The following is a 27,727-nucleotide window of genomic DNA, read 5'->3' as shown; positions in this document are numbered from 1 at the left end:
AGTGCATAATCAGCTTTGAACACAACTGCATTGAACGCCTTGGGCCATAAATGAAGTTTCACACATAATGACTGCCCTTGACGACGATCCGTGTGGGAGGACGTACATTGAAGATAAAGGGAGTTTGGTTTCACTGGGGAGTGTTCGTAATTACTGGGCCCGTAGTTGCTGCGACTGAGCCAATCTCTGCAAGATCGAGCCTTCGAGTTTCGAAAGGAAAATGAGTCATTGTTGAAGTCGAGTTACTAGACGTTACTTCCAACTTTGAACATGTTGGATAAAGCAGTTTGTCTTAATCAAACTAGCTAGTCCAATGCATGAACAAACCAAAGCATCATTTGTCAAAATCCTAACTACAATCTGTATCTAAATATACTTTTGCTCCATTTCGTCGTCACCAGTTTCCAATATCAATAATTCGTCGATCGTAACATGCTTTCAACGATCGGTAAAAGTCTCTCATCAGAAGCGCCGACAGTTGGAGTCAACAACACCATCAAAACCACCATGACCATCCCGCGGCCGGCCCCGTAAACTGCAGAACAAACATTCTAATTTCGGGAGCACTTATTACTAATTGATTCCACCTAAAAATCTGTTTATCCAGCAACTCAACACGTTCCAAGAACGATCTTGGCCTAACAGTATTAGCAGCAGTCGGTGGCTGGCAGCGAGTGGCACACGACCGTCCGTTTTATACATTTCACTCATCGCTCCATGATGCACCGTCCTCGTTCGCCGGCGTCATCATAAGGCACATCTTTCACCAAGCCGAATCGTAAACCGAATGCATGGGATGCGGGTCTCCCCTGGGAGTACACTATGGTTCAGAAAACAAGTGATGCCATCAAAATCAAATCACGATTACATGCTGTAATAAAAAGTTAGTGCATCAAAAATTCTCAAATTTTGGCTGTTTGTCAACCTATTATAGGTGCATCATTGGTAGGTACAAATTTGGGTTCGATTGGTTAATCTTTCGGTAAGCTAGAACCGTTCTTGTAAAACACTATTTTTTAGACAACAAATTTTGGAATTGCCATATCTCCGAAACCAGTGAACCGAATCGAATGAAATTTTGAACGTTTATCAACAATATTGATACTTGATGAGCTATTATAAAATGTAATATTTTCTCACGATGAATAAAAAAGTCATACCGATTTGACATTTCACCCATATAGAGGAAAATTAGTTAAATTTACAATACCACACAAAAAATAGTAAATGTGTTCTTCCTCCTTTGAGCTGCAAAACGGTGAGTCGAAAAGGAGAGCGTCCAACATAGCTCTGGTCCTCACAAGTTCCTACCTCATGCTTCCACGGATCAAGCGATGACAAAGACCGCCAACTAAGAGTTGTGTGCTCAGCTGATAGTGCAGCCTGGGCACTGTTGTCCTTCTGACTTCAGCTAGATTGAGGAAGTACGTCTCGAGCGTCTGTTTACCAAGGAGGTGCGGCTCAAACAGCGTCTGTTCTGGCATCCAGCGGCTGAGTATGAAATGCTCCTCCACCGGAAGCTATACCTAAGGTGACAGCCCCACCACGATGGATATGGGGTTCCGGATCATTTGGCCGAACGCCATTTGGCCGAAAGGGTCATTTGGCCGAATGCCGTTTGGCCGAAACATTAATGATGTACTCAAGTGATCATACCACTGTTCCCAGCCTCAGTATAACTTAAAAGATCAGCCTATGAGTCAAAGAAGGAAAAATTTGTGATAAAATATAGGCAGTTTCAACACCAACTAATCTCTGAATTTCAAAACTAGAAAGAATAGTCTATGATTAAAAGAAGGAAATATTTCTGATGATCATATTAGCAGTTAGAATGTTAAAAACTTCTTCTGAATTCTTTTGATCACGTTTCGGCCAAACGGCATTCGGCCAAATGACCCTTTCGGCCAGATGGCATTCGGCCAAATGGCATTCGGCCAAACGGTGTTCGGTCAAACGGCGTTAGGCCAAACGGCATTCGGCCAAATTGTCGGACACCTGGATAGGGGACCTTAGGCCAACAACCTAGGTACTGTCTCCGAAACCCAAAAAAACGTTAACTGAAACCGAAAATGAAAAATTACGAACTGATTCAACGGCAACGACGTTGAGCGCGAAACAACGGATAAGAATTGGAACTTGGAATGTATTAACCCTAGCCCAGCAGGGTAAACTGGCACAACTGGCCAATGAGACATGCCGTATGAAGCTTGAGATCCTAGGACTGAGCGAAGTCCGTTGGCCGAACTTTGGAGAACACAGATTGGCGTCGGGTTAAATTCTGCTATACTCTGGCCTACGAGGTGCACACGCTCCACGCCACCGTGGAGTTGGTTTCCTGCTCAGTGCTCACGCCCACGCAGCGCTCATGAAGTGGGAACCTATTAATGAGAGGATAATTGTAGCCAGATTCAGAACACGGGTTTGAAACCTTACCATGATCTAATGTTACGCGCCAATCGATGCTGCCGAATTGCAAGACAAAGATAACTTTTATAGTCAACTGAATGATGTCGTGGACAAGATTCTGGAAGGTGATATCAAGATCTTCAACGCGAAGGTTGGTTCCGGCAACTCGGACTATGAGCACGTCATGGGACACCATGGTCTCGGAGAAATGAGTGAAAACGGAGAGCTGTTTTCAGAGTTTTGTGGCAACAATGACATGGTGATTGGGTGATCGCTCTTTCCTCATCGACCAGTGCACAAAGTGACATGGGTTTCCCGTGATGGCGTCACGGAAAATCAAATCGACCACATCTGTATCAGCCGAAAATGGAGACGGAGTCTTCTTGATGTGCGGAACAAACGTAGCACCGACATCATCTCCTAATCGGCGAGAATCGACTGCGCATTGCTTGAATCCATCGACAGGAGGAGAAAATCGGGCGCCGGTTCAACACACGCCGACTGGAAGACGCTGCGGTTAAAAGATCCTTCGTCGAGGAGCTAGAGAACCGCGCTGCGGATATTCCGGCAGGTGGAAGCGTGGAAGATCAATGGGGCGCCATCAAGAAACGCCTTCATCGCCACCGAGTGAGCTACGCGCCCGGAGAAAGCAGTGGATCACAGATGGTACCTGGAGGAAGATAGAGGAGCGAAGGGACGCCAAAGCCGCGATAGAGCGAGCGAAAACACGAGGAGCCAAAGCCGTAGCCCGTCAACGCTATTTGGCTCTCGAGAAGGAAGTGAAACGCTCATGAGCGTGGGTGGACTCCCTAGCCGACGAAGGCGAGACAGCCGCAAGCACCGGCGACATCCGCCTCCTCTACGATGTTTCACGTCGCCATAGTGGGACCAAGATGAATGCTATGATGCCCGTGAAAGACACGTCTGGACAGTTACTGACCGACCCGCTGACCAGTTGAAACGCTGGTTCGAGCACTTTGGAAAGCTTTTTCAAGTGTCTGTCACGCCATTAACACCTCAGCATGTTCCGCCAAGGGTTCGACGCATTACCCGTGTCAACACCGAAGCTTCATCAGCGCAGGAGATAAAAACAGCCATCCGTAGTATGAAATCGAACAAGACCCCAGGGGTCGATCGCATATCAGCTGAGATGCTCAAAGCTGACCCCGTAGTATCTGCACAACTACTGCATCAATTATTCTGCAACATATGGAAAAACGCGACATTTCCGGCCGACTTAGTAAAGGTACCCAAAAAGGGTGACCTGACTGTATGTACAGGGCCCATATAGCCGAGGCGGTAAACGCACGGGTATTCAGCATGACCATGCTGAGGGTGACGGGTTCGATTCCCGGTCGGTCCAGGATCTTTTCGTAAAGGAAATTTCCTTGACTTCCTTGGGCATAGAGTATCTTCGTGCCTGCCACACGATATACACATGCAAAATGGTCATTGGCAGAGGAAGCTCTCAGTTAAAAACTGTGGAAGTGCTCATTGAACACTAAGCTGAGGAGCAGGCTTTGTCCCAGTGAGGACGTTACGTCAAGAAGAAGAAGAAGAAGATAACTGTATGCGATGGGGCACTTGGCAGGGCATCATGTTACTGTGTATCGTCCTCAAAGTCCTCTGCAAAGTGATCCTTAACCGGATACAGGAGAAGATTGACGCAACTCTTCGACGACAGCAAGCAGAATTCCGTGCCGGGCGATCCTGTGTTGTCACGCTCCGTATCATCCTGGAGCAAATCAATGAATTCCAAGAGTCTCTCTACCTGGTGTGTATTGATTACGAAAAAGCTTTCGACCGTCTCAATCACGGAAACATGTGGGAAGCCCTCAGGCGCACGGGTCTCCCTGAGAAAATCATCGGCCTCATTGAAGCACAGTACAGGGCATTTTCGTGCAGAGTACTGCACAACGGTGATTTATCTGATCCTATCCGGGTCGTTGCTGGAGTGAGGCAAGGATGTATGTATACTAGAGTGGGTCATCGTTTATATGGAAAAATGAAAAATTCAATGGTATCCCATCAGATCAAAGCTTTTTTGATCCCATTTCAGAACCCAAATAAGTGTGCAAAATTTGGGCACGATCGGTTATGTCTACGTTTTGCGCATCGCGTTTGAAGTTTGTATGGGTATGGGTATGGGTATGGGTTTTACATGGGAAAACACCCTTTTTTGCATTTCTCTCATAACAAGCTCGAATTTTTCTAAAACCGAATAACCAATGAAGAGAAAACAAAGCCTAGGGTGTCCTGAAAAACTTTGTCGGCCAATGAGCATTTTGTATGGACGAATAAAATTTTTTGTATGGACTAATGACCACACGGGGGGGGGGGGGGGGGGGGTTGAGAAGTCCCAAAAAAATGACCACGTGGTTTATGGACAGCCCCTAACACATACACGGCATACAATAAGACAAGGTAGGCTATTATTGGTAAACAACAGTTTTGGACATCAATAAGTGACGTTATTTTTATCGTCCTATATGTTGATCAAAATGACAGGGACTACTAGAACGTTTTATTCATGTCTTTGAACGATTAGAACAACATCATTGAACAATAAAATCAGCATGTTTTGTGGAATGCATCACTTTCTCAATGGTATAGAAAATGTGCCGTGCGTTTGATTGTGTATTTTGCTCGTATAAACCATTGTCAGTACATAACCGTTAAAAATGCCATGGCCTGCTGAGGCATCTCAAAATGGTACCCAATGATAAAGTTTCTCGCTAGTAGGTACCTTTCTGTATCAAAGTAAATGGATTTGTCAACGGAAACAAAAATTCAATGAATGATGCCACCATAATTCCTAAACACAATCAAGACAAAAACTTGTTGAGCATACGTGATTTTTTTACTTTGTATGTGTTTTTGGGCAGTTCTGTTGTGATTTTTTTTAAATACCTAAAAATCAAAATTTCACCAAATAGTAAATCGTGAATAACTCTAAAACGGATAGAAAAAACGCAATGCTGTCTTCGGCAAAGTTTTTCCTCATAAAATTTCCGATCTTTTTATGGAAATTGTTTTAAATTAGCATTAAGTTCAGATACTTTTTATGATGGGTAAAATGCACAGTATATCAAAAAATGACAAATTTAAGTATATTCAAAAATTCAGTATCAAAAAGTTACCTGCAAAACATGTCGTTTATTATTTTTTCCAAGTAGCTGGGGTCCATATCAAGCTGTAAAAAATATAAAAATAGTGGGTGTTGCCAATTTTTGTACGGTAAAAAATATTTGTATGAAATTTATTAAGAAAAATGGCCATTTTTCAAAAATCTTGCTGGGGCGACCTCTAAACGTCATTTCTGAAAGTTGCCTTCATACAAAAGTTTGTTTCTAACACCCTTAGCTATCATTTGCAGGGTGAGCCCCCAAGCTTTTCGACCATGTGCAATTTTGGGACAACCTAATGTATACTCTCACCGCTACTGTTCCTCATCGTAATCGACGAGATCCTGGTTGCTGCGATTGACCGTGAACCAAATCGTGGATTGCTGTGGCAACCCATTACCATGGAGCACCTAAATGACTTCGAACTGGCTGATGACGTTGCTCTCCTAGCTCAACGGCGCTCTGATATGCAGAGCAAGCTCGATGATCTTGCCAATCGCTCCTCAGCGGCAGGTCTTACCATCGACGTTAACAAGACCAAATCGTTGAATGTAAACACGGTCAACCCTTCCTGCTTTACGGTAGCTGGGCGGGCAATCAGTGGAGAATGTTGAAAGTATCCAATATCTTGGTAGTCAAATGGCGGCCGATGGCGGCACCAAGATCGACATAGGTGCACGGATCAAGAAGGCGAGGGCTGCTTTTGCGAGTTTAAGAAATGTACGGGAAATAACCAGATTAGTCGACGCACCAAAATCCGAATGTTCAACTCGAACGTGAAATCTGTGCTGCTATACGCAAGTGAAACCTGCTGTGTATCAGTGTAGAACACTCAACAGCTACAGGTCTTCATCAATAGATGCCTGCGGTATAGAATTCGTGCATAGTGGCCTCACAATTGGATCTATTATTATTTCTGTTCAATTTTTAGTTCTGGACCTAGTTCTGGACCATATTGTTACGGAGTGCGATAAAAGTAAATGACCTCAACCGACGAAGATTGTAGCGTAGAATAGATTCTCTGTGGTGTGGAAGCCAGATACGAATTGATCCAGCAATGCCGTGCCACTAAACACTCATTCTTAACCGCGTTTCATCGATCGTGCTCAAGATAAATTGACACTCTGTGGCTTCTTGTCAATCACCGCAGAGCAACGGAATCCAATGGAAACGGGCGCTAAAAATGGTTCAATTTCTTTACGATCGACGATCATAATCGGGAAGCGGTGGCATAGACAACGCCGCAAGTAATCATAATCACGTGCGAGAGCAAGCTTAGGCGCAGCATTACTGCGGTGCGATGGTGGTGGGTAATAAAAATAGTTTAATAGTCCCCGGTATGATGTTTTGGTTGGTTTTGAGACGAGGGTCGGGTGTTGAAGTGTATAAACTATCCAGAAGCTAAATAAACACTTCCTTCTGGGTTGAGTATGGAACGAATACCACCACGAGCGATGGAGAATCTAACAAAATGTTGATAGTGGTGAATCTATCTCAGTCGTTTTTGGATGTGTTGAGGAAAAAACTGTTAAAAGAACAGGTAATAAGTAGAATAATTTTTCATAGGTGTCCAACTAATCTTCCTTTCCCATCCCTCAGCTGTCGCAAGGACGTGGCCAGGACAGCACTCGACCGTTGGAGGATTGCGTCAATCTTGTCTAAGAGTAAGAGATTAGTCCCAAATCTTTGTACTTTGGTAACGGACAGGAAGGATGCAACCCTCATAACAGCGTTCCAGGGCTGTACCACCTACGAATTTGTGCGACTTGCGTAATGCTAATGCTAATGCTAAGGTAATAAGTAGAACAATTTTCCACCAAGGAACCCTACGTAAGCAAACAGCTGTGCTTGAAACCTACTAATACGAATAGCATAATTCACCTTTGCCCTGACCAGTGACCACACTCCTCCATAAGCTTGTTAAAAAATGGGACTCGATTCCTACCTTCTGCTCGGACAAAGATTTAAATCAAGCAAGGTAATGTAAAATACACTTGGTACATCGATTTTCTATTTCAAGTGCAGTAGACGCCTCTGTGCAGTAGACGGGTGCTGTGTTTACTAATTGGATTACACAAACAGTGTGATGCAATACAGTCGATCGACTGCGGCAGAGTACTTTGCCTAAAGGGAAAACAAAAGGTTTTCACTGAATTCTCAGTCTCTCCTCGGATTACCTCATTGACCATGTACTTCTCTGTTACCTACTGAGAAGATGTGTGGCAGTGGAAGGTATGTGTTTATTCGGTGTTTACGAGTAGTATTTGAACTAATGTACAAAAATCCTTTCTGAACTTCTTCCACATAACGTTTGAAATGTTGCCAGTCAGTGGTTGTTTCAAAAATAATAGAATTCTTCTTGAATTAGAGCATGGGCTAGAAAAGATCGTACAATTTGGACTTGCTACTCCGTGACTGACCAAAACAATCGAAATTGCATAAGGAACCAGCAGATTAAGATTTAGGGCATCTCCAGGAGCGTTTCAGTTCTAGTTATATTTTTAAAGCGGTTACAAAATTTGTAACTGTCAAAAATAGAACTCAAACATGGGCGTCTTCAGCAGCAGTTCTAAACCTTGCATACTTCTTACGGAAATCGGTAAATTTATTTGTCAACGACCTAATAAATCATAAACCCCGTTGGACTCGGTAGAATGATGTTCCCAGAGGGCATACATACAGGGGATAAACAAGATGGACAGGCAAAATTTTCCTTTCTCAGAAAAAATTCAAATAGCTGTAACTTTGCGAAAAGTGCATCAAATATTCTTAATTTTTTACTGTAAGTTCATCAACTAGTTGTGTATCAGTGGACAAAATTTGGAAAAGATCGAACTATACTGCACGAAGTTATAAAGATTCTAACAAAAAGGTACAGTTATCCGATAGCCAACTTTGAGCTGTGATATCTCTGAATTCAATGAACCGAATGCAATGAAATTTTGACCATTTATGACTTATATAATTAGCTTTGAAAAACTTCTGACATAACTTAAAATTCTTAACGCGGAAGACAATTACAACGATTAGATTATTTTTCTAATAAAATACCAAATTTTCTTAAATTTCAACATCGTTTGAAAATTCAAGATGCTTATTATAGTTCATTTGAATTCCCTCTGATTGTCTTAAATTCAGATATGTTTTGAAAGAACGTAACAACATAGGCGGCAATTCATTGAAAAAGTAATAGGATGCATTTTGAAAATAGACCAATTTATTGAAAAATCATAAAATTAATGATATCGCTATAACTTTCTCTCTTGTTAATAATTTCAAGTTCTGTCAAACGTTTTTCAGAGCTCATTATATAAGTCATAAATGGACAAAATTTCCTTGCATTCGGTTCATTGAATCCAGAGATATATCAGTAGGTCGGCTCCAGAGGCACGTTCTCCTCCATTTGGGAAATTTGTGCCATTAAGCTCAAAGTTGGCTATCGGATTATTCTACCTTTTCTTTAAAATGCTCATAACTTTGTGCAGAACAGCCCGATCTTTTCCAAATTTTGTCCACTGATACACAACTAGTTGATTAACTAACAGTGAAAATTTGAGAATATTTGATGCACTTTTCAAAAAATTACAGCTAATTGGACATTTTTTGAAAAGTGAAAATTTTGCCTGTCCCGATCATTTTGTCTATCCCCTGTATGATTTACCACGGCAACAACATAAATAGAACGCGTCAAAATCTTGTTTCAAATTTGTGCAAAAATAGAACGGGGTCGTATGCTAGTTACAAATTTTGAAACAAAACTGTTCGAATTTATACATTTGAAACGCCTGCTGAAGATGCAGGCCTGGTCAAGATGCAGTTCCAGATGCATTTTAAAACTACCATACATTTTATAACGCTCCTGGAGATGCCCTTAGTATCATCCTGTACAATTTCGAACTTTACATGGGCAATAAACTGTGCTAACGCCACTATTTATTTTTGCGTCGAAAATCTCACTACACTGTTTGCTTTTCGTGTCAAACTTACTCCCAGTTGGGAATGTTCTGAATCTAGCCCAGTGGTGTAATCAAAGTTACTCCATGAATAACTATTGAGTAACTAGCTCTTCAGATAAAAGAAAACATTTTCATCTTCCAGTATGAGAATTCGCTTCTTTAAAAAGGCGTTCTCATGCACATTAAAAATAACCTTTTACATTTTTCTACCGTTCTCTCAAATAAAATTAAATGACTCATGCGATTTTCGATAGTTTTAAAATCTCACAAATTTCAGAAGACATACCCTTATGAAAATTACCAGTTTTTGCAGTTTCTCATGTGTAGAAATAAAGCTCTATAAGCAAATCTGACGGAAGCTACCGATCCCTCCGCACCTGGTGGCTGAAATGAGAACCCTACGAAAAACGTGACTCCGCCAAAAAGTGCCATGGCGCAGCATAGGCAAAGTGCACTTGTTTCACTTTTTCGTATCGAATTTCGCATTGTAGAGAAACAAACGAGCAGTTTTTGGAAAGAAAATTTAATTCTCTTTCAGATGCGCTTAGATCCGGTAGGTACTTACGAACAATTTATGTGATTAATTTGAGGATGAGGAGCTCTTGCTATGCCTCCGGCGGGCGATCTTCCGGGTTTTATGTTAGCTGGCCAATCCGGTATCTGTCGGCGTGGGCATCAAGAGTGATGATAATGGAAGCCATTGCAAATGGAAACTAGCAACTCCTAGAGCAAAAACTGAGTAAAATTTGACGACAAAAAATTGACCTTTTCATGTAAACAAATGATTTTCTCCTTATCTCACCAAGCGCCTCTACATTCGGGGGTAATCTGAATTATCCTATAATTAAATTGGAAATTCACATCATTATATATAACTATGTAAAAAATTCGAATGTGTATTTTTTCGAAAGGTGTAATATCCCCTTCAATGCAAGGAAAAATATTTCTGTCATTTTTATTAATGTTATGCTTTTCCATATGGTTCAAAAAATCTTCTATTTAGTACTGGGATATTTTTATTCCGTCCTGCTGAATATGTAAAGACTGCCACAGAAAGTATGGACGCACCTAGTCTTCAGTTGTCTGGGCCTGATCGATGGTTCTTGTTTCGGGCTCCGTTTTGTCTGTTTCTGCTTACAATAGGATCGAAAATTCAAACGTTCTTTGTCACGATGAACATTGGAATTCGAAATGATAACTTTTTTGGACATACCCCGCTCTGTGTTAGTTAGAAGGTTTTTTGTTGTGCTGAAACACCTTCATTATTTGTTTATCTAAACGAGGGATAGCAGGATCTTTATTTTTTACCCAATTTTTGCCTATGCTTTAACGTGTTATTCCCATCGTGGATGCTAATTGCTGGTTGCACAATTTTCAACTTACTCCCACCATATTTTGTTCTTTTCCTAAGTGACCTTTCAAACTCTGTACATCGTTTGTGCACATTTTTTCAATGATGTTCCGTTGAAAGTTCATGAATTTTGAAATACACTGTTGGAACCGCAAAAACCGTCATACAAATGCTGAGAAAATAGGTTGACCAACAGGATGTAGCTTTCAAAAAGAACTAGTCATCAATAGTTATGAAATGCCAGTATTTTCTTACTGCGTCCATACTTTCTGGACCGGTCTTTATACTAAAATACCCATTCTGAATTTCTGAACATTTCGCCCTTATAAAAAGAAAACTTGTGAATATTGTAATCTGTCGTACCTTCATACACGTTAGAAACATGTTCTTAATGGTATTGGAAAATTTGCCTTCTAATAATTTAAAAACAATCGCTTGAGCAGTTTTTGATTTTTTTTTGCATTTAAGTTTGGAAGTACGAAAAAATCTCTTTGAGTTAGTTTCTTACAGAGATTCCATCCGAAATTCGGATTCTTTAACAAAGTTCGTTCGTGGTTTCCTTCAGAAATCCACTTGATCAGAAAATTCCTCAGGAATTCCGTTAGAAAGTTCTTCAATCATTCCTTAAGAAATTCTTTGGTTTAAATTTCAGAATGTCTTCCCTCAGGAATTCATTCAGGATTTCCTTCGGAAATTCATCCAAGGAGTCCCACGGGAGTTCTTTCACATATTCTTTCAAAAAACTCCCAAGCATTAACTAGAAATAAATCTTTAGGAAGTTAATGAAAATTCCTCCAGTTGCTGAAAGAATCTCCACTGGGGAGGGCTCCTCCACAAATTTCACAAAGTATCTTTTGGAAAAATCTTGCAAAGATTGCTTTAGATATTCCCCGAGGGATTTTTTTCGGAAATTATTCCCATTTTTCAGAAATTCCTTGCATTTTTATTCAAACAAATTTTCAAACATTCCTTTATAAAATCGCTCAGAGAATACTTAAGATTTTTTCCGAGAAATCTGGGAAATCCACTGAAATTTATTTTCGAAAATTTTTCAATAATGTCTTTGAAACTTTTTTGGATTACTTCAGGGGGGCTTCTAGGAATTGCTCCTGGAATTCCTCAAAGAATACTTTAGTAATTTTTTCATGAATTTCTTCCAAAAAATGGCCATGGATTCCACTCGAAATTCCGCATGGTTTTTTTTTAGAAATTATTTCAGCAATCAGTTTTGGGATTTTTTCAGAAAATTGTCTAAAGATTCCTCTACAAAATTCTCCAAATGTTCCATTGCAAAAGCTTTCATGGATTCCTTCCGAATTTTCGCTTCTAAAATTCCTTAAATACATGTTCCCTGGGTTTCGATAAGAAATTCTTCCAGAGGCTCCTTTCGAAATTCCTCTTGGCGTTTCTCCAGAAAATTTTCCAGAGATTCTTTTGTAAATACATTTTTGAGATCAGTTTTGGAAATGCTCTAAGTTTCCTTCAGAAGTGCTTCAAGAAGTTCATTTAGAAAATTACCCGGGGATTCTTTCATCAAATCTTCTAGGGATTCTTTTCAAATTTTTCTAGAGATTCATATAGAAATTTCTCCAAGAACGGCTTTAGAACATCTTGGTTCCCAAATTGATTGCTGGGTAACCTTATAAAAATTTCAAGAGCGGAATGGCTTACGAAAAATCGTTCACGGCTTCCTTAGAAAAAAAAATCGGGGATTCTTTATGAAAAAGTGTTAGGGATTAATTCGAAAAATGCTCCGTGAACTTTTTTAGAATTTCAAACTGAAATTCATCAAGAGATTCCTTCAGAATTTCTTCATGCATCTCTCTAGAATACATTTCATAAACTTCTTCGGAAATTTCTCCATGGATTCCATGAAAGCCACTCCATGAATTCCACACCTGGGTTTTTTTTAGGAAAAATCTTTCACGGATTCCTTCAGAATATTTTTCATGCGAAGCTCGGAAAAGCTTAATATCTTGGATTTTGTGCAAAAGCTTTCGTCATAAATTCTTCCAAGGGAGTCTTTCAGAAAGGTCACAACATATGATTCTAAAATTCCTCCAGAAATTTCAGAAAGGGCATTTCTTCAGAATGAATTACATGGATTTCTTCCAAAATTGCTTCATGGGTTTCTTTAGAAGCTCCTCCAGAGATTTTTGCAGAAATTTTGTCCTTTTCCAATTCAGAAACTACTCCATAAATTGCTTCTCCAGGAATTCCATCAGAGATTTCTGCATGCTTTCATTCAAACAGGAATTCATCCAAAACTCCTTGCAGATATTCATACAAAGATTCCTTCATGAATTTCTCAAGATATTTTTCTTAGCACTATCTTAGAAATTCCTCCAGGATTTTCTCCTAAAGAATGTAGATTAGTTCAGGAATTTCAAGAAATTCGAGATTTTTTTTAAGAAATCTCCCCAGAAATATTTTTTTTAGAAGTTTCCACCGGAATTTCCTTTGATTTATCTGAAAATATTTACAGATGTATTGTTGTCCGAAAGGAACCAGCCTAGGGCTGAAAGCCTCGTAAATAAAGCTAAAAATAATAATAATACAGATGTTTAACCCATTTTTTCTTCACATATTAGGGATTCTTTAAGGAATACTACTACAGATATTTCTAGGAATTCTTTGTTCATTGTTTATTGTTTATACTCTTCTAACAAATTCTAACGTAAAGACCGATAATTTAACCCTTCAAGAGGCGTGCCATCATAAAAGGACAACACTACCGCGGTGAAACACTACCGTGAACAACACGAGCGCGGTGCAGTTTCAACTGCTTGATGGCGCGCGTTCTGAAAGGTTATGTATCTGAAAAAAAATGTTCTGTACTGACTCTTCCTATCACTTTTGCTAAAAAATCGTACGCTTAATCAGAAAATTGAACTTTATGATTTGAGAAACCTTAGACCGAGTATACCCTATTTCTACAAAAAAGATGCATTTGAGATTCATAAGTTGACGGTCAATATGTAGAAACTTCTACTGTAATTCCGTCGGAAATTGTTCAGCAATTTCTTCGGAAAGTACTTCAGCAATACGTTTGGAAACATCTTAGGTAACTTTTCGGAAATTGCTTTGGCGATTTCTCGGAGAATTGACGAATTTCGCACCAAGTCGTATTCTGACTTGGAAGCACACTCTCAGATCACAATAAACTTTCTGAGTGTGTAGACCTTGACTAGATAAGCCTCTTTGCATGCATAGTTTCTTAAAAAATATCTAGACTGTTTTTTTTTAATAGGCTAAACTTTTTTACCGATTTTTTCAGATGTGTTTAATAAAGAAATAATAACTCCTACAAAAAAGTGTAGTATGGATTATTATCACAAAACAAGTCAAGTTTCAAGAAAAACATTTTGAAAAAAAAATCCTTATTGAGCTCTCTACTGAAAAAAAAATATTATAAAAATCATGTTCCCTACTGTCCATACACCACAAGATGGGCACTTCTGAAGATAAAAAAAGTTTTTCTAACAAAAACTTTCTCATGTCCAAATTACCAGTCTCTTTATCCAAATCACCCGTCAATCGCTTATGTAATTCCTTTGGTAATTATTTTGGCATTTTTCTGTAATTCTTTAGAAAACTCATTTCATTATTTCAACAATTTCTTCAGAAATCCTTTTTGATCTTTTTTAAGAATACCATCAACAATTTCTTTGGGAACTTCAGCCAGAACTCCTGGAAGAATTCCCGAAAAAACAACATTTTCGGATGCATTCCAAATCAAACCTTACACGCAGAAAAAATATGGTAAAATCAAAAATATTTGAGGTAAATTCAAATAAATTGTCAATTTGTTCAGGCAACAAAAATAAAACTGTTTGGAGCAAATCAAACGTCACATTTGAAGCGAATGCAATCCATGTTTGAAACAAACATGCATCTTCTGACAGGTTATGTTAGAAACAAATGTAAATTTTTTTGTTTTTTTTTTTGCGGCAGGTTGGCGGAAATATTTGTTTTCCCATTAAATTTCATTTTCTTCGCTGAAAAAAAACCACCTGCCGCGTAGCATTTCCAATGCCAACACCATGTAGATAACATACACTCCCGAAAACAACGGGATTTCGAGCAAACTTCTGGTGAAACGTGATTTTTTTGCAGGAGGAAATCTTGTTTGGAGTGGCAGCTGGAACATGTAAGTTTTTTGTTTATGATCTCGACGGTGGAACGGGGGGCTCCTCAATTGGTATTGTAGAAATCAATGTGTAATAGAGTTAGTTTTAAAAATTAAAATATTAGTTTTAAAAATTTTATCAGTTTACCGAATAAACATGAATATTTTTGTTTCAAACGAACGAAATTTGTCTCCGTGTAGATTCTTTTTTAAAGGAACAGTTTTTGAACTTCCAGAAGCAACTCCTGAAGTAATTGCCGAAGAAACCCCCGGAACAAACCTCGAACGAGTTCCTGCAGAATATTCTGGAGGACCTGCCTAAGAAACTCGTGATAGAATTTCCGATGGAAAACTTGGAATAATTCTAGGATAAATTGTTGAATGATTGATGGAACTTACGAAGACACTCACGATGGAAATTCCTAAAAAAAAACTTCTGAATGAACACCTGGAGTGATTTCCAACGGAACACCTAGAGAAATACCCGAAGGAACTTAAAACACCCAAAGAAGCCAACATATTTTGGCAATTCTTTTGGAAACTCCTTGGGCAATTTATTTGAAAACTTATTAAGAAGTTTGCAGAAACTTATTTTTAAAAATATCAAGGGCAATTCTTCTAGAAATTCTTTCGGCATTCTTGGATAAGCCTATCGGCTATTTCTTTTTCAAATTCTTCAGCAATTTGTTCGAATTTTTTTTCGTGCCTCAAATTAGGGGAACTCCGGGAAGAAACGAGAGAACGAGTTTCTGTAGAAAGTTTTGGAATAATTTCCTAAAGGACTCCTTATAGAATTACCGAAGGAAATATTGGAATAATTCTAGAATAAAATTGTCGAACAATGAACTAATGAATGAACTTCCTAAGAAATTGCCGATTAAACACCTGGTGGGATTCCCAACAAGACTTCTAAAGAAATAACCGAAAGAATTTTAAAAACTCCAAAAGAACCTTGAGAAAAATATCCCGAAGAAACTTTTGGAGGAATTCGCGAAGAATCTTGAAGTATTCGGGAATGAATTTCTGGGGAATAAAGAAGTTCTGGAAGAGTTCCCAAAAGGAACTACTAAAAGAATTTCAGAAACAAAAAACTTGGAGAGATTCCCAAATGAATTCCCAAAGAAACTCCCAAAGAGGAAATCACGAATGAACTCCATTAAGAACTATTGGAGGATTTCACTAAGGAACTCCTGAAAGAAATCGCGATGGAACTGCTTGAGGAGTTGCAAAAAAAGATTGCTGTACAAATTTCTAAAGGAAATTACGAAGGAACTCTTTGTACAACTCCAGTAGGATGGCATAATTTTCTGAAATGAAGGAGACGTGTTCCGATCTACTGATACCTGATATCAGTACGAACCATTTGTTGAAGGATTTTGCAGATAAATTTCAGATGAAACTCCTGCAGAAATCCCCTATGATACAATGGAGGAATTCCCAAAGGAACGGCTTTGGAACAGAATTTCCAAATGAACAACTTATGTAACTCCGAAAAAAAAATCCAGAAGAACCTTTGGGGGGGAAAACCTGAATGTAGTTCTTGAACGAACTCCTAAATAAGTTTCCGAAAGATATTCTGGAGAAATTCTCGGAAAAAATGTAGAGGAATTTAAAAAGCAACTCCTTGTGGAATACCCAATGGAATTTCTAGAGGAATTTACGAAGTAAGCCCCGAAGTAATTTCAGTCTGGAGCCTGGAGTAATTCCCGAAAAAGTTGCCTACGGAATCCCAAATAGTATTCTTGGAAATATCCCCGAAAAAAAATCTACTTGGAATACCCCAGAACGAATTTCGGCTGAAAGAACCCACGAAAGAATTCCCGGAGTCTCAGAAGGGATTGCTACTCTCAGAATCCCAGAGGAAGCTCCTACTGGGGAAGTCACAAAAGGAATTCACAGAAAGAATTCCTATTCTCGGAACGCCGGAAGGAGTCCCTGCTCAAAGAATTCCAGAAAGAATTTCTGTTCCCTGAACCCCGGAAAGGTTTCATGCTGGAATTTCTTTGAAGAATCCTTAAAGAAATGCCTAGAGAAATTCCAGAAATATGAATTGCTTGTTGATTCCCTGCCTGAAGAAATTTCCACGTTATCCAGAGAACAACTGAAAATGTCACTAGTGTAGCTATAGCTATGCTAAAATAAAAGTACTGTTCATGTCTTTAATCCGTAACCCTTAGTTAACTTCATCATCATGCCGCCACATTATTACGTAAGCTTCATGTACCAAAAGGTGCCAAATTGTCATGCCCACGAGAATGACTGTTTGAATGACTTGCTCATTCCCTAACTCTCCAAACATATCAAATTGCATGCCATAATATCATTTATTTTATCCATCTCCATAACCTACCGCAACAGGCGCGCAGGTACTTGTCGCTGCATAGGAATTGGCCGACGACGATCATGTGCATTCACTTATTGCACTAACCCGAAGACAGCATAATTCAATGCATAAAAAAAGGAATAGTGGGCACCTCCTCCTCCTCCTCCTCCTCCTCTTCCTCTTCATGAGGTAACCTGTTATTCAACACACAATCTGGCGACTGGCGGCGTATGTATGTAGGTATTCAAATGCCCTTCGACTTTGCTATGCCACCAATCAAGCTAGAGCAACAGGAGAGGAAGTGCATGTAGCAAGAGAGGCCTTTATATCGTGTGCAAATATAGAACTTGCAGCCCACGAGTCTCGGTCTTTCCCATCGTTTCGTGTAGGTATAGCAGCTCTTCAAAGCCATGCAAAGGGTAATGTATGTCGGCGGGGAATGGCGACTGACTGACTTACATTTGAGCCCATAAAAATCCTTCCAACCATCGAACGAGTTCTCGCCTTGCCTTGTCGCCCCAAAGAGTGGTGCTGTGGCAACTTGTTGTAGCCGTGTACTGCTTTTCAAGATTATATGGCGACCGTCAACATGGAAGATTTGATCAACCGTAGGGCATCATAGTATCTGTTACCAACTGGCATCACTGGCCCCTTGATCTTTTCGGCAGGCCCTTTGACAGCTGTCATTAGGGAGAAGCTTGTCAAAATCTATTGTCGCATTGACAAGCAGCGGAAAGAAACGTGCAAGGTGAAATTGGATTTGCTAAACCTATTAAAACTAAATTTGTTGAACTTAATCTAAAATTTGTATTGTAGCTAAAATTTGGATTCAAGATTATCGTTAAATTGAACTACACATAAAACTAAAACTATTGTATCACAAATATATCACAGTAAGTTGTTCCTTAAAACTAGTTACATCGACTTAACCTAGAATTATAACACAGATTGTGACAAACACACCAACTACACAAAGGACAGAACGTTGAGGCAAAAGCGAAGACTTAAAACGCTCGAAACCGAAAATTGTGAGTATTATAAGACATGGTAGAATTGTGAATACAACAAATATATTTCCAGCTAAAAGCTGTTTTCGCACCAACCTAATCGAGTTGCGAGCTGCTGAAAGAAACGGCCCAGAGCTTCTTGTTCTCCGGAACAAAACCTTTTAGAATTTTCGCCATGGCCTCTGCGGACAATGGAGCACCGAAGGAACCGGTGGAAAATGAAAAACAGGGTAGTTGTGCCCATTGCAACAGACCTGACTCCTACGACAACTACGTTCAGTGTGACCGCTGTCATGCCTGGTGGCATCATTTGTGCGCTGGCGTAAATGACTCAGTAGCCGACCGGTCGTTCACGTGTGAAGCTTGTTCCCCCGTCAGTGTGTCATCTCGCGCATCCTCATCTAGCAGCAGGGTAGCAGCGATGCAAATTCGCCTGCGGGAAATGGAAGAACAGTTTAAAAAGGCTCGGCAGGAGCTCGAGAATGAACGACAAGCATTCGAAAAGGAGAGGAAATTACTACAACAAGAAAAGGTAAACGACCGCCGTGACGATCAACGGACCGCCGAATGGGTCGAGGCACACGGCGGATACGGGACTAGCGCCAAAGGTCAAACAGCCGACCGGGAAGCAGCTGCAGCTACCGACCCACATCGCCAGGGAAATGTACAGGACGTAACCTCCCTCAACCCGGCCGCTATTTCTTCCGCAATGCAAGCGGCAATCAACGCAGCGGTACAAGCGGCCGTGCAAGCGGCATTCCAAACGGCCAATCCTACTCGGATTCATCAGCAACCGTCTGGTTCCGAAGCGCCGCCTCGATATACGGGAGCGGTTCCTAAATCGAAGCCCAAAGATCTCTCTTCTACCAGGATTGGGAATGACGAAGTAGGTAGCCTACAAAAAGGTAAACAAGATACTCCTCTCCCCCCCGAAAAACCATCAGGTAAGTCGCTCAAAAATCAAACTCTCACCTCAAATTACGATCAGTGGATCCAAGAAATTACGAAAAGGTTCGGCAATACCAACCTAGGCCACCCTACGGCCCCTGAAATGCCTTCCGTTGGAACTGTCCCTTTGCAACCAGGGCAGCCGGCGAAATCCATTCAAATTTCTACTTCGGAATGGAACAAAGTTACCAATGATGTGCCAAAACTTGATGCCACTCTTGGCACTGGCCCAAATTTCAATAATTTGAACCTTCCAACTCAGGCAAACGTATACCCAGTCTCTGTCAATGCCTTGGGATCCTTGGGTACGCCGTCATACATTCCCACCCCCTCGCAGCTAGCCGCAAGGCAAGTGATGCCCCGCGATTTACCGTCGTTCAATGGTGATCCCGCGGATTGGCCCATGTTCATAAGTAGTTTTGTCAATACAACGCTCGCGTGTGGTTATACCAGTGCAGAAAATCTTGCTCGTTTGCAACGGAGTTTAAAAGGTGATGCGTATGAGGCTGTCAGGAGCCGCCTGTTGCTTCCGGATACTGTTCCCCAGGTGCTGAACACGTTGCAGTTACTGTATGGACGTCCGGAGCTGCTGATAAATGCGCTTCTTCAGAAGGTTCGATCGGTTCCAGCCCCGAAAGCAGAAAAACTCGAGACGCTAATAGAGTTCGGTATGGCAGTTCAAAGTCTTTGCGACCATCTGGAAGCGGCTGGTCAGCATACTCATCTCTCTAATCCAACGCTGCTGATGGAGTTAGTAGAGAAGCTCCCTGCCCACACGAAAATGGAGTGGGCATCCTTTCTGCAAAGATGCCCGGAGGTGAACCTGCAGAGCTTTGGTGTGTTCATGTCGTCGATCGTGATTTCAGCCACAAAAGTGACGGGTTATGCTGCCGGACTCAAACCGAGTACATCGGACAAGTACAAAGGGAAGCCAAAAGGATTCATCAACGCCCATGACGGAAACGGAGAAGAAAAGGTGCAAGAAGATAGAGTGTGTTGTGTATGTGACGAATCAGGGCATCGTGTGACAGAATGTGAATTATTCAGATCATTTTCCGTGGACGGCCGATGGAAGTGCGTGCAGTCCAACGGACTGTGCCGTAACTGTTTGAACGCTCATGGGAGGAGAAGCTGCCGCTACAGCAGATGTTGTGGAGTCGGAGGGTGTGAGTTTCGTCATCATCCTCTCCTGCACTCGGATCGAAGCACCAGGACGTCATATGATGGAACGCCCAAGGGAACCGCAAGCAACAACACTCATCGACCCGCGAAGCAATCTACGTTATTCCGCATTGTTCCTGTTACGCTCTACGGCCCGAAAACTTCAGTCAAGACCTACGCATTTCTCGATGACGGCTCGTCATTCACGCTTGTCGAGGAAGAGCTTATAAATGAACTAGGAATTAGGGGATCATCGATGCCTCTTTGTCTGACGTGGACCGCTAACATGACACGATCAGAATCCAACTCGGAGGTAGTACACCTATCGATAACTGGTACGGGTGACAAGAAACGGATGGAAATGATTGCCCATACAGTGCAGAATCTTGGTCTTGCTAGTCAGAACTTAAATTATGGCGATCTCGTCAAGAGGTTCCAGCACCTTAAAGGTCTGCCGATAACCAGTTACAAGAATGCTGTACCGCGGTTGTTAGTGGGCGTGGACAACTTAAATTTGACTGTGCCGCTGAACATGAAAGAAGGTGGAAGATACGAGCCGGTTGCGGTGAAGACCCGATTAGGATGGTGCATCTACGGAGGAGAAGACCACAGTTCATCGTCGAATGTGGTGAATGTGCACACTTGTTCTTGTGTAGGGGATCGAGAATTACATAATCTGGTGAAGGAATACTTTACCGTGGAAGACGTTGGGGCGAAATCAGAGGTGGCGTTGGAATCAACAGACGATCAAAGGGCCCGGATGATTCTCCAGGAAACCACAAAAAGGGTAGACGGGCGATACCAAACAGGGCTTCTGTGGAAGTACGACAGAATCGAGTTCCCTGATAGTTTTAATATGGCGTTGAAGAGACTCGAATGCCTCGAGAGGAGGATGAATCGTGACCCGAAACTGAAAGAAAACATCCACCGCCAACTAGTGGAGTATCAAGCTAAAGGTTACGCAAGGGCAGCAACTCAAGCTGAACTCGATCGTGCTGATCCCAGGCGGGTATGGTATCTGCCACTGGGAGCAGTAGTTAATCCCAAAAAACCGGGCAAAGTAAGGCTCATATGGGATGCTGCTGCCAGTGTTGAGGGGATATCACTGAATTCCCTTCTATTGAAAGGACCAGATCAGTTGGCGTCGTTGTCGGCGGTTCTGTCAAGATTTCGGCAGTTCTCGATTGGCGTTTCAGCCGATATAAAAGAAATGTTTCACCAGATTGAAATATGCGAAACAGATAGGCATTCCCAGCGATTTTTGTGGCGGACAGATCCCTCCAGGCCGCCTACAATCTTTCTTATGAACGTAGCAACCTTTGGGTCATCATCATCGCCAGCTTCAGCACAATTTGTAAAAAACAAGAATGCGGAAGAGTTTGCCGATCGTTATCCGAAGGCAGTCCAGGCAATCGTAGACAACCATTATGTAGACGACTACCTGGATAGTTTCGAGAATGAAGAGGAAGCGCTACGAGTGTCACAGGAAGTTAGGATGATCCACAGCCGAGGAGGATTCCAGTTAAGAAATTGGCTCACCAACGGAAAACAGGTTCTGGAAGGTCTGGGAGAAAGCAGCACAGATGAAACCAAAAATTTGTTCCTGGACAAAGGATCGGAATGCGAACGCGTATTGGGAATGCTATGGAATACGAGAGATGATGTTCTGTGCTATTCTACTGAACTGAAAGAAGATATACAACAACTGATGGACAGCAACGTACAACCTACCAAAAGACAAATGTTGAGATGCCTCATGAGCTTTTTCGACCCACTGGGTCTACTCAGTGCGGTCTTAGTGCATGGCAGAATCCTCCTTCAGGATGTTTGGCGAGTTGGAACGCAGTGGGATGAGCCCGTTGGTGACGACATCTGGAATCGCTGGATGAAATGGATCAATGCGGTGAAAACAATCGACCAAATTAGAATACCTCGCTGTTACTTTCGGCAAGCTACCATGAGTAGCTATGAAGAACTACAACTCCACATATTTGTTGATGCAAGTGAGCTTGCCTACTCGGCAGTCGCTTACTTCCGAATAGTAACAGCAAGCACAATGCCGGATTGCGCCCTGGTTGCGGCCAAAGCCAAGGTTGCACCCCTGAAACCTCTATCAGTACCAAGACTAGAACTACAAGCAGCGGTATTGGGAGCAAGGCTGATGCGATTCGTTATCGACACGCACACGATAACTACTACGAAACGATTTCTATGGAGTGATTCTTCGACTGTTCTGGCTTGGATACATGCAGATCACCGGCGTTACAAGCAATTCGTAGCCTGCAGGATCGGAGAGATTCTTACGCTGACTGATGCAGATGAATGGAGGTGGGTGCCTACGAAGATTAATCCAGCAGATGCGGCTACAAAGTGGGGTAAAGGACCTTGCATGCAAGCAGAAAGTGAGTGGTTTAAAGGGCCGGAATTTCTACGAAGACCCGAGAAGGAATGGCCCAGTTCGAAGTTCATCTCTACGACTACTGCAACAGAAGAAGAACTCCGTCCGTGTCACGTTCATCGTGAGGTCGTTGTACCTGGATTAGAAATCGATTATCAACGATTCTCTAAGTGGGAGCGTGTGCTGCGGACTGTGGCTTATGCCCTGCGATTCACCAATAATCTTAAACTGAAGTGCAGCGGTGTACCAATACGTCAAGGAATACTCACCAAGGAGGAACTACAGGAAGCGCAAATCACACTTTTCCGATCGGTGCAGTGGCAAGTGTTTCCGGACGAAATGGCAGCATTGGCAGCTGATCGAAGATCCCCAATAAAACCATCAAGCGATCTTCACTCGTTATGTCCATACCTGGATCAGCAAGGGCTTCTACGAGTGGATAGTCGTATTAAAACAGCTAACAAGGTGGCACTATCTATGAAGTTCCCCATCATACTTCCACCAAAACATCGGCTGACACTACTACTAATCGACGAATACCATCGTAAATACCGTCACGCTAATTTTGAGACTGTTGTTAACGAAGTACGTCAACGCTTCCACGTATCGCGATTGCGCCCTACGGTTAAAAAGGTGACCCAAAATTGCCTGCGGTGCAGAATCGACAAAGCGAAGCCCTGTATTCCTCGGATGGCTCCTCTGCCGCCAGCAAGACTTGCTGCATATGTCCGCCCTTTCTCCTACGTAGGACTTGACTTTTTTGGTCCATTTTTGGTAAAATTTGGACGAAGCAACGTCAAGAGATGGATCGCCTTATTCACCTGCCTTACGATACGGGCGGTTCATGTAGAAGTGGTGTGCAGCTTAACGACAAATTCCTGCATTGAATGTGTACGACGCTTCATATGCCGACGAGGAGATCCCCTGGAGATCTACTCGGATAATGGAACCAATTTCCGAGGGGCGGCTCGACTGCTGAATAAACAGAAGAAGGAGATCTCGATTATAAATGAGAACCTTGCTGGTGCATTTACAAGTACAACCACGAAATGGCTGTTCATCCCTCCCGCAGCACCTCATATGGGTGGCGCGTGGGAGCGCATGGTGCGCTCCGTAAAGACGGCTATGTTTGCTGCTTATGACGGCAATCGAAAACTGACGGACGAAGGATTGCAAACCCTGGTTATTGAGGCTGAGTCCATAGTGAATAGCCGCCCGTTGACGTATCTACCTCTGGAATCTGCGGAGAGTGAGGCTCTTACGCCTAACCATTTTCTTTTGCCGCTGAAGAACATCGAATGTAAGGACTTCGCTGCAGATACGACATCGGAAAACCATAAGCAAACCGCAGCAGCGGTTGAAGCAACATGGAACGCAACTCAACAGCATTTGAACACCTACTGGAAACGTTGGATCAGAGAGTACCTGCCGACGTTGACCAAACGAACCAAGTGGTTTGGTGAACAGAAAGCTATCGAGGTAGGAGATCTCGTCTTGGTAATCGACGGTACTACACGGAACGAATGGATCCGCGGGCGTGTCAAGGAAGTAGTTGCTGGGAGTGATCAACGGATTCGTCAGGCCATAGTACAAACTGCGAGGGGGTTGATGAGAAGGCCTGTGTCCAAATTGGCGGTCTTGGAGGTGAGAGAGAGTGGCTAAAATATGTAAAACTGATCCGATGGCCAATTTTACGGGGGGGAGGATGTTACCAACTGGCATCACTGGCCCCTTGATCTTTTCGGCAGGCCCTTTGACAGCTGTCATTAGGGAGAAGCTTGTCAAAATCTATTGTCGCATTGACAAGCAGCGGAAAGAAACGTGCAAGGTGAAATTGGATTTGCTAAACCTATTAAAACTAAATTTGTTGAACTTAATCTAAAATTTGTATTGTAGCTAAAATTTGGATTCAAGATTATCGTTAAATTGAACTACACATAAAACTAAAACTATTGTATCACAAATATATCACAGTAAGTTGTTCCTTAAAACTAGTTACATCGACTTAACCTAGAATTATAACACAGATTGTGACAAACACACCAACTACACAAAGGACAGAACGTTGAGGCAAAAGCGAAGAACTAAAACGCTCGAAACCGAAAATTGTGAGTATTATAAGACATGGTAGAATTGTGAATACAACAAATATATTTCCAGCTAAAAGCTGTTTTCGCACCAACCTAATCGAGTTGCGAGCTGCTGAAAGAAACGGCCCAGAGCTTCTTGTTCTCCGGAACAGTATCCGTTTCGCACGGTCGATAAAGCAGTCAATGCAATAAAGTGGTGGAAACGGGACGGCGCTGTTGCATGTGCGAACAAAATTGGTGAGCGCGTTCCATGTTAATGTTTCACTTTATATTTTATCATCATCTCATCTGAGACACTCTCTTTGTGATTTTCATTCGCACGGTTTCGAATCTGGTTGCATCTTAAGATTAGCAAAACCGGAATATTTGGTAGCAACAGAGATGTATGATATTATGCCAGTCTGAACTAAACTAAACAACGCCAAAATCCATGTAGAGGTCATATCATTACGAAACACAGTACAGCAAACCCCAACCATAGGTCCCAGTTAGACTTATGGCGAAAATCAATTCCTGCGCCAACGACTCCCGCTCTAACCGACCACCATTTGCTTCATTTCGTTTATTTCCAGACAAACCTCGCGTACAGCCAGCCAGCAGCGCATTGATTGACTGGGTGGTGGTTGCTGGGCCGGGTGATGAAGACGACGTCATCAAGCCTGCAGCCCGGGCACTTGCAATAATAGTATGGTAATAATGTTTGGCTACCAACCGGCATGCCGTCTTCTCCATCGTCGTCGTCGTCGCTGTTGTCGTAGACGTCGATCGCCGTGGTGATTCTGTCGGGCAAATAGCAAGCCCATGTAAAGGGATAAAAGTGAAGTGCAGAGTGAAGAGAGAAAAAAAAAATTGTGCAAATATTGCCCCCACAGGGACCTCCTGCCATCGAGAAGAAATCATTCGCGCCCTCTCCCCCTCCCTTTTTGAAGACCGTGTAGTGTTCTGTGATGCATGCCGGTGTCAACGTGCGCCAGGGAATACACAGATAGATGGCGTGACATTTCCCTTCGAGTGGATTTATGGCTTCGTGGGTTTCCAGTGGAAGAAAAAAAGGTGAGTCTGCTTATGTAGAATAAACCACAACATCCAATTGCTTGATACTTATTCTTATGTAACGCGGCTGCCTGCCTATCTGTCTGTTGTGCAAAGAATTCTAAACGTCTGGAGTCAAATCGAAATGCATCTTCAGGTTTTGATGGAGCAATAATGGTTCGTGTTTAGAAGGGTGTTGGCGCAGGGGTTTTTGCAGCTAAGTACATAGCAATTACTGTCAGGGAATCGATTACGTTCTCTTTACTATGGGTTTCCCAGATTGCGTAAATGTCTGTTACTACTATTCGGTTCAGCATGTTACCTCTGGTTCAGTGGTTTATATCTATGCCATTGAGCTAACTGCGACGTCAAAATACTGGGTTATGTGGAACATAGGGGAAAACTGATGGTACATTCGCTCGCCCATGAAATACTTCCACAGTGGCGTAGCAAGGAGGTGCGGAGGGTGTGGTCCGCACCGGGCCCCAGAATCCAGGAGGCCTCCAAATCAGAGAAGGTTTCCAACACTAGTTTGAATAAAGTTCTAACCCTTTGGAGCCGGAGGGGTCATATATGACCCCAACATAGAAACGGCTGTATAAATTTACCCATTCGATTAAACAGAATACTGTTTTCAGCAAAGTTGTTGCAAATTGAGTTCTCTATTAGGGAAAAATGGGAATATTTGTATTTGGGACTTCATTAATAACCTAGAACATCAAGAACACCAAGAAATTTAAAAAAAAACGAAATAATGACATATCAGTTGTTCTAAAAGCTGAACTTGGATGTGGGTTACGTTTATATGTATTCATTTAGCCTTCGTCAAGAATATCAAAAGGTGTTTTATATTCTGGGAGGATCTAAGTGTTCCAAAATGTCCTATAGTGAAGTCCCTCAAATCTACCAGAATAATTTTATGTATTTTCGCCACAAATAATAGCATAGCATAACATACTGGTATCCGTACAGCTCTTGACATCTACAATGTCATTTTGATACACTATAGGGATATTCCAGGTCAGCCAAACTACCTTAAAGTTAAGAACTTCAGGTCTATATTTGTAACATTAGCCATATATGTTTCACGGAGAAACGTTACATAATCAACCGTAGCTATTGGAGCAATCTGAAGTCTACTAGCTTATTACAAATCTTTGGGATATTCAGAGTCATCCAAACTGTTCTATAATGAAGTCCTTCAAATCTACAAGAATAACTTTATGTGTTTTCACCATAAATAATAGTATTTCATAATCTGCTTCGTTCCGCGAAGATCTTGAAATCTCAAATGTCATTTAGAGATACTACAGGGCTATTCTAGGTCAGCCAAACTACATTGGAGTTCAGGACTTCAGGTCTACACTCGTTACAGTGTAGTATCTGTTATACTGAATAGCGCTGCATAATCAACCATAGTTACTGGAGCAATTTGAAGTTTACTTTTTATTATAAACCTTTGGGACATTCAGGGTCGAACAAACTGTTTTATAATGATGTCCTTCAAATCTACAAGAATAACTCAATGTATTATTACCATAAATAATAGCATTTCATAATCTGCTGGGATCCGCGAAGCTCTTGAAATCTCAAATGTCATTTAGAGACACTACAGGGCTATTCTAGGTCAGCCAAACTACCTTGGAGTTCAGGACTTCAGGTTTACACTCGTTACAGTGTGGTATCTGTTACTGAGTAGCGCTGCATAACCAACCATAGTTACTGGAGCAATCTGAAGTCTACTAGCTTATTATAAACCTTTGGGACATTCAGGGTCGTCCAAACTGTCCTATAATGATGT

At 41.7% G+C, this 27,727-nt stretch overlaps 2 protein-coding genes across 2 annotated transcripts in view; both read left to right on the top strand.

Moving 5' to 3' along the window:
• The window catches only part of LOC109420211 (uncharacterized), a 282,042-nt gene that overhangs the window by 73,289 nt on the left and 181,026 nt on the right, over nt 1-27,727 (top strand). The window contains exon 2 of the mRNA XM_062853818.1: nt 25,467-25,947. The gene's annotated coding sequence lies outside the window, so the exon portion shown is untranslated. The remainder of the gene's footprint in view (nt 1-25,466; nt 25,948-27,727) is intronic.
• Nucleotides 16,517-24,466, top strand: LOC134286915 (uncharacterized). Its single transcript, XM_062848612.1, has 2 exons — nt 16,517-18,038; nt 18,107-24,466. Exon 2 carries the CDS (start codon nt 18,473-18,475, stop codon nt 24,464-24,466), a length of 5,994 nt encoding a protein of 1,997 aa, XP_062704596.1. The 5' UTR covers nt 16,517-18,038; nt 18,107-18,472.

The sequence above is a fragment of the Aedes albopictus genome, chromosome 2, assembly GCF_035046485.1.
Source record: "Aedes albopictus strain Foshan chromosome 2, AalbF5, whole genome shotgun sequence".
Lineage (NCBI taxonomy): Eukaryota > Metazoa > Arthropoda > Insecta > Diptera > Culicidae > Aedes > Aedes albopictus.
The sequence above is the reverse complement of the archived record's forward strand: the minus strand, read 5'-3'. Positions and strand labels throughout refer to the sequence as shown.